At 40.7% G+C, this 7,939-nt stretch overlaps 1 protein-coding gene across 1 annotated transcript; it reads left to right on the plus strand.

The window, feature by feature from the left end:
• The first annotated feature begins 1,137 nt into the window (after positions 1-1,137).
• C3AR1 (complement C3a receptor 1) lies at positions 1,138-6,740 on the plus strand. Its single transcript, XM_003905931.5, has 2 exons — positions 1,138-1,327; positions 4,861-6,740. Exon 2 carries the CDS (start codon positions 4,871-4,873, stop codon positions 6,314-6,316), a length of 1,446 nt encoding a protein of 481 aa, XP_003905980.2. The 5' UTR covers positions 1,138-1,327; positions 4,861-4,870; the 3' UTR covers positions 6,317-6,740.
• Positions 6,741-7,939: the final 1,199 nt, after the last annotated feature.

Below are 7,939 nucleotides of genomic sequence, written 5' to 3' on the forward strand. Positions count from 1 at the left end.
AAAATATTTCATTTTTTTACCCATTACACTTCTGTATTATTTCAATTTATCTCTTCTAGAACAAAAAATGTTCTATTTTTGTAATTAGATGATGACAATGGAAATAAACTAATAAATACTACTCAACTCTTGGCATTTTTCTTTTGGTCTTTCTGCCTCAAAAATATTCCGTGGTGACTTGACTGCAAACAAGAGGAGAAGCAGATATTATGGTCTGGACAAGTTGATTAATATAGACTGAAGCCTATATCACAGACAACAGTGTTCAAATACAGTTGACCCAAATAAACTTTATTTTATATGCATGTATCTAAAATAATAATATAAGAATTATTTACAGCATAGTATTCATTAAGCAGGAATCATCTTCAGTCTTCTGTACTCCTTCCTGATGAAACACCACCTCGACTCCAGCCTGTTCTCCAGTGACCACTAAGCTCTCCCACCTACCTCCCCACCTACTTTCCCTCTGCCACCTCCCTGCCCTCGGCCACCTCACTGCCCTCTCCCACCTACCTGCCCTCTCCCACCTACCTGACCTTGAATAGGCTCCACTTATGGCCTAAGCAGCTTTACACCTTTTTCTGTCTCTAGAATTCCTACAAGTACTTAAGGACTTGTCCACATCTTATTTCTATCTTAAGACTCTCCTAGATTGCCCTGGGTTATATACACCCTTGCCTAGAGTGTTCTATTATTTTACTTCTATTGTTACTTCTATTATTATAGTGTAGGCTATATTACAGTTTTGTGTGTATATGTATGGGTACAAATTCCCACTTGATTGTGAATCTCTGGAGATTAGAACAGAGCTTCATCCATCCTGATTTTGGCATGGCACCATTTTTCACATATATCAAGCATTTAGGATATGTTATTTGAGATTAATTAAATGAGTTTATTCAGGTCACTCCTCCCCAACCACTCCCCACCCCAACCCTCTCATCTCATAGAGTCATTTTTTTTTGCATTTCTAAACAAAACCTATGAAGTTGAACCCTATGTACAGAAGCACCCTCTCTCTAACCGTTCTCTGTGTGTTGCAGAAAATGTCTCAGGATTACAGCCTCCTACTTCTGTTTTCCTGCTTCGCCTTTCTAAGTCATTTAGAAATGACTCACTTTGAAACCCTTCCTGTGAGGTCAGATAGTGGTCTAGAGCATGAGGCTTAATTTATTGCCAGAAACAGAGAGAGGAAAGAAGAAGAGAAAGCTCAGCAAATTTTCTTGCCACACTTCATGACTCCACTGTGGTTAAGTGTGGGGACCAGACAGACTCGTGGGGACATCCAGGTGCTGAAGCCTTCAGCTACTGTCTTGGTTTTTTGGTAAGAAAATCTAGATCCACCTGATGACTTGTGCTTAGCTTGTTTTGCTCATTATAGGCAATGATTTTGAGGGTCATTATCTTCTATTTCCCCTATTTCTTCTCCGACTTTCAATTCTTTTGTCTTATCTCTATGTCCAACTTCCCTTTTCTAAATATTCCACATTCCATTTGTCTTTGCTTTTAATATTTTCATAGTGGAATTAATAGTGAATTTTTATGTAATTTCTTTCCTCTCTTTGAATTGGTTATGTATTTCACCCTGAACTTTGATTCCAGCTGTCCCCATTAATTTGTTTTTCAAATCATTGATTATACTTTCTTTCCTTTCCATTTCCTCTTTCTCTTTTTTAAATTATTTTGTCCTTATTGCTACTGACTCTGTTATCCTATTACTACAATTTGATTCTGGGGTCCACTTTTCTTTCTCTATCATAGTGGAATTTTAGTTTCAGGATATTAATTACCTTTAAATTACTGCTGGTCAACTTAGTAATAACTTTTTTAATCCTCTACTAATCTTAAACATAAAGGTATGGTACTTTTTAGCCAAATTAACTTGAAGAAATGTAAAAAATAATCTTGTTCTGCAGGACTTTTTTTTTTTTTTTTTTTTTTTTTTTGAGACAGTCTTACTCTGTTGCCCAGGCCTGAGTACAGTAGCACAATCTCAGCTCGCTGCAACCTCTGCCTCCCAGGTTCAAGCAATTCTCCTGTCTCAGCCTCCTGAGTAACTGGGATTATAGGCACGTGCTACCACACCCAGTTTATTTTTTATTTTTTTGTATTTTTAGTAGAGACGGGGTTCCACCGTGTTGGCCAGGTTGGTCTTGAACTCCTGACCTCAGGTGATCTGCCCGCCTGAGCCTCCCAAAGTGCTGGGATTACAGGCGTGAGCCACCGCATCCGGCATTGTTCTGAAGGACTTTTAATCCCTGACTCATACATACTTTCATTTCAAAACAGATAATATGCAATATTTAACATATAGCTCATGACAGATAACTCTATTTATTTTTATTGAAAGTTTGCTCTTTGCAGTCCCTGCTACTTCAATTCATGCATTTCTCGGCAGCTTCCCCTTTATTAGCAATACCATATATCTTTTTTTTTTAATGTGATTTTTTGTGGTATTAAAACCAGCATTGGCCTAACAGTCATTGGATCTGAAATCCAAGAACCTCCCTAGTAATGATTATATAATAGTAATCTAATTTGCTGAGTTTCACTGTCTTGAGAAATAAAAGCAGAGAAAACATAGGCTGGGCACAGTGGCTCACGTCTGTAACCCCAGCGCACTGTGAGGCCAAGGTGGGAGGATTGCTTGAGTCCAGGTGTTTGAGAGCAGCCTGGGCAACATAGCAAGACCCTGTCTCTACAAACAAACAACAACAACAAAATGAGGAGAGAAGAGATGATTACCAAGTTTTCTTTCGGTCCAAGCATCCTATGACTCTATCCTTCTCTCAATATTTTAGGGGGGTACCCTGATAGGATTTAAATATCTGAGTAGACAAGGCCATGGAAAGGGGAATGAGAATAATTTCTTCCTTTTTTGGTCGGGGGAGGGGGCGGGAGGGGGACGGAGTTTCGCTTTTGTTGCCCAGGCTGGAGTGCAATGGCATGATCTCAGCTCACCACAACCTCTGCCTCCCTGGTTCAAGCGATTCTCCTGCTTCAGCCTCCTGAGTAGCTGGGATTACAGGCATGGGCCCCCGTGCTGGCTAATTTTGTATTTTTAGTAGAGACAGGGTTTCTCCATGTTGGACAGGCTGGTCTCAAACTCCTGACCTCAGGTGATCTGCCCGCCTCAGCCTCCCAAAGTGCGGGGATTACAGGCGTGAGCCACTGTGCCCAGCCCATGTCTTCTTTTTTATTGTTTTGTTGACTTGCTATTTTAACTTCTGCTAATCATATGAGGCCCTATAGCAATATTTGGTTGACTCAGCAGAACTACTTCCGAGTCACAAAAATATTTTCAACTTCTATAAAAATAAATGTAAAATGTTATTTTATCCAATAAAAATTAGGAATTTAACAAAAAGAAAGTTAAAAGGGACAGCATGGGAATTAAGGAAGAGGCCTGGGTAAGGATTACATGGATACAAATTAGAATTTTAGATGTAATTGCAAAAGAAAAAAAAAACTCAACCCCCAAAATGGGCATCCATCTATTCAAGTAATTTCTTTTTTCTTTCTTTTTTTTTTTTTTTGAGACAGAGTCGCTTTGTTATGCAGACTGGAGTGCAATGGTGCAATCTCCGTTCACTGCAACCTCTGCCTCTCTAGTTCAAGAGATTCTCGTGCCTCAGCCTCCCAAGTAGCTGGGATTACAAATGTGAGCTACCACACCCAGTTAATTTTTGTATCTTTGCTAGAGATGGGATTTTGCCATGTTGGCCAGGCTGGTCTCAAACTCCTGGCCCCAAGCGATCTGCTCCCCACGGCCCCCCAAAGTGCTGGGACTACAGGCATGAGCCACTGTACCCAGCCTGTCCACATAATCTTTAACCTTGGTGTCTCATAAGGCATTGTGTTAAATTATGTGAAACAAGCATTTATGAATAAGACTCCTTTTTACCATCATAAAGTTTAAATCCAGAATAATAGATTAGACAGTCATTATAATCATTATACAAGATAAAATGTGTCATTGCATATAGAATATGAAAAAAGGTTCAAACATGCACGCACACACACACACACACACACAAATTAAGAAGCTAAAGACTTGGTGAATGGCATAATTCTAGATAGAAGTAAACAGCATTAGCCATGGAATAGAAAATGGCATTAAGTTGGAATAGTGAATTGTTCAGGAAAGCTATAAAACGGTAAATTTACAAGCATGTTCAGAATTAGGGGAAGGTAATATCACAGAGGCCAAGAGAAGAGAGTGTTAAGAAATCACTGTATATAATGACACATATTGTGGAAAGTGGCTGAGAAACAAACTTTCGGATTTGGTTTTTAGAAGTAATTTTAGCAGAATTATGGAAGCAGAAGATACATTACAAAGGATTAAGAAGTTGGTGGCCGGCTGGGCATGGTGGCTCATGTCTGTAATCCCAGCACTTTGGGAGACCGAGGAGGACAGATCACGAGGCCGGGAGTTCGAGACCAGCCTGGCCAACATGGTGAAACCCCGTCTCTACTAAAAATAGAAAAAAAATTAGCCGAGCGTGGTGGTGCATGCCTGTAATCCCAGCTACTCAGGAGGCTGAGGCAGGAGAATTGCTTGAACCTGGAAGGCGGAGCTTACAGTGAGCTGAGATCAATCCACTGCACTCCAGCCTAGGCGACAGAGGAAGACTCTGTCTGAAAAATAATAAATAAATAAATAAATAAAATTGTCTATCAGAGAATGCTTTTGTGTGGTCCAGTGTGAGGTGAAGGAAGGCAAACTAAAACAGCGTGAGGACCTTCTGGTTTCATGATCCCACATCTTTATGTGGGAAGATTAGAATCCTAAGAATATGTATGCATTTTCAAAAAGATACCATTCATTTTAACATTTTTTTCATCTTTTTGCAGAAGTTTAGCAATGGCGCCTTTCTCTGCTGAAACCAATTCAACTGACCTACTCTCACAGCCGTGGAATGAGTCCCCAGTAATTCTCTCCATGGTCATTCTCAGCCTTACTTTTTTACTGGGATTGCCAGGCAATGGGCTGGTGCTGTGGGTGGCTGGCCTGAAGATGCAGCGTACAGTGAACACAGTTTGGTTCCTCCACCTCACCTTGGCGGACCTTCTCTGCTGCCTCTCCTTGCCCTTCTCGCTGGCTCACTTGGCTCTCCAGGGACAGTGGCCCTACGGCAGGTTCCTATGCAAGCTCATCCCCTCCATCATTGTCCTCAACATGTTTGCCAGTGTCTTCCTGCTTACTGCCATTACCCTGGACCGCTGTCTTGTGGTATTCAAGCCAATCTGGTGTCAGAATCATCGCAATGTAGGGACGGCCTGCACTATCTGTGGATGTATCTGGGTGGTGGCTTTTGTGATGTGCATCCCCGTGTTCGTGTACCGGGAAATCTTCACTACAGACAACCATAGTAAATGTGGCTACAAATTTGATCTCTCCGGCTCATTAGATTATCTAGACTTTTATGGAAATCCACTAGAAAACAGGTCTCTTGAAAACATTGTTCAGCTGCCTGGAGAAATGAATGATAGGTTAGATCCTTCCTCTTTCCAAGCAAATGATCATCCTTGGACAGTCACCACTGCCTTCCACCCTCAAACGTTTCAAAGACCTTCTGCGGATTCACTCCCTAAGGACTCTGCTAGTCACAGTCCGTATTCTAATGTATTTAAACCTGCCGGTGTGGCCTCACCTAAAATCCCCAGTGGGTTTCCTATTGAAGGTCACAAAACTAGCCCACTGGATGACTCTGATGCTTTTCTCTCTACTCATTTAAAGCTGTTCCCTAGTGCTGCTAGCAATTCCTTATACAAGTATGAGCTACCACAAGATTTCCAGGATTATTACAGTTTAGGCCAATTCACATATGACAATCAAGTGTCAACACCCCTCGTGGCAATAACGATCACTAGGCTAGTGGTGGGTTTCCTGCTGCCCTCTGTCATCATGATAGCCTGTTACAGCTTCATTGTCCTCCGAATGCAAAGGGGCCGCTTCGCCAAGTCTCAGGGCAAAACCTTTCGAGTGGCGGTGGTGGTGGTGACCGTCTTTCTTGTCTGCTGGGCTCCATACCACATTTCTGGAGTCCTGTTATTGTTTACTGACCCAGAAACTCACTTGGGGAAAACTCTGATGTCCTGGGATCATGTATTCACTGCTCTAGCATCTGCCAATAGTTGCTTTAATCCCTTCCTTTATGCCCTCTTGGGGAAAGATTTTAGGAAGAAAGCAAGGCAGTCCATTCAGAGCATTCTGGAGGCAGCCTTCAGTGAGGAGCTCACACATTCTACCCACTGTTCCTCAAACAATGTCTTTTCAGAGAGAAATAGTATTAGTACAACTGTGTGAAAATGCGGAGCAGCCAACAAGCAGGGGCTCTTAGGTAATCACACAGTGAACGTTTCTAAAAGGATGAAGTGATATGGTGAGCAGGGGACTTCAAAAACTGTCAAAGAATCAATCCTTTGTTCTCAAAGTGTACACAGACTACTGGCATCAGCATCACCTAGAAACTTGTTAGAAATGCAGATTCTCAAGCCCCAGCCCAGACTTACTGAATTGGAATCTCTAGGGGTTAGGACCCAGCAAGTGCATTGAACAAACCCTCTCGTTTCTGATTGATGCAAAATGTAAAAATCATTGTAAAAATTAGTTCTATTTCTATCCTAAAGCAAGCTGGGTGACATAAGAGAATCTACTCTGTTTTTCAATGTTTGATGTTAAATGTTTGTTGATGTTTCCCTCATTAAATTTTTCCTTAGCATTTGTCTAAGTCTTCCAGATTCCATTTAAAACCATTTCTTCTTCTCCTATGTGAGTGAGAGACGATCATATATTCTACTGCTTTGTTGTCATGTGGTGTTGATGGTTTTAAATGAAAAGAAGGTGCAGAAAGAAAATGCCTCTGAAGACAAGAAGCCATGAGACTGAGTCTGGAGCACAGAATTATGCAATGATGCCTGTCACTGGGCACACCCCTGGGTACAGGACATAGAAATTTCCACTATTACATATGGTTTCCACTATTACAACTAAATAAGCATCTATTGCGTGAAAACAGACTACTAACACATCTAAAAACTGACTCATGAAATGTTATGAAAGCTGTGGTTTGGGGAGTTCTGTTTATTCTATCTGCTTACCAGTTGGGTACCTATCTTCCACTCCTCTTCTTAAGCTCCTTAATTTCCTTATTACTCCCCTGCCTCCAAATCTTCCACATCAGATTTGTGCCTCAAACAACCTCTAATTTCACAAGATTCTAGTTACTCCTTTCCTCTTGCTCCAAAATAATACTTTCTAAGAAACCCATTTCAAGTGGAAGGAGAAAGAGGGTGGAGGATGGAGCAGCAATTCTTCTACTCTCTGCAACTGAGTACCCTACCAGGCTTGCCATCACATTTTAAAACATAACAACAGGCAACTTTCATGCCAAAATTACTAAATACGTCTTCTGGGTTTTTTAAAACTTTTTCTTTGCCAAAGTAATATATGCACATAGTTTTAAATGAATTTAATAAGGTATATAATGAAATATGAGGTCTCCTACTTCACCGTACCCAAAAGTTTGCTCCTCCCACTCTCATTTCCCAGAGATAACACTTGCACAATTTTAGATGTTTCGTTTGATAATTATCATGTTGTTTCTAAATCATGTGCTTATGCTGCTCTTTTCTGGAGACATGATAAAATGACTTCTTGCTTTGAAAGACAAAAATGTTTATCCAAGCACCCCATATTTTTGTTTATCCAGCATCCCAATATTCATTAATAACCATATTTTAATTCATTCATGACCGCATATTTGTCTTCTACTTTGTCTATACACTCCAACCATTTATATAGCTTTCCTTCTGTCCCTCTTCCAGTTAAAACAAAATTATCTAACTCCCTACCACCTTCTCATTTTTCTGTGTATGTAAATGTGTTAAACGTCTGAAATTTCAGGCTTGCTTGTATCACAACATTGCT

Source organism: Papio anubis, chromosome 9 (genome assembly GCF_008728515.1).
Source record: "Papio anubis isolate 15944 chromosome 9, Panubis1.0, whole genome shotgun sequence".
In the NCBI taxonomy this organism is placed as follows: Eukaryota; Metazoa; Chordata; class Mammalia; order Primates; family Cercopithecidae; genus Papio; species Papio anubis.

What these genes read in the sequence shown, in the direction of transcription:
- C3AR1 (XM_003905931.5), top strand. Translation starts at nt 4,871, where the DNA reads ATGGCGCCTTTCTCTGCTGAAACCAATTCAACTGACCTACTCTCACAG.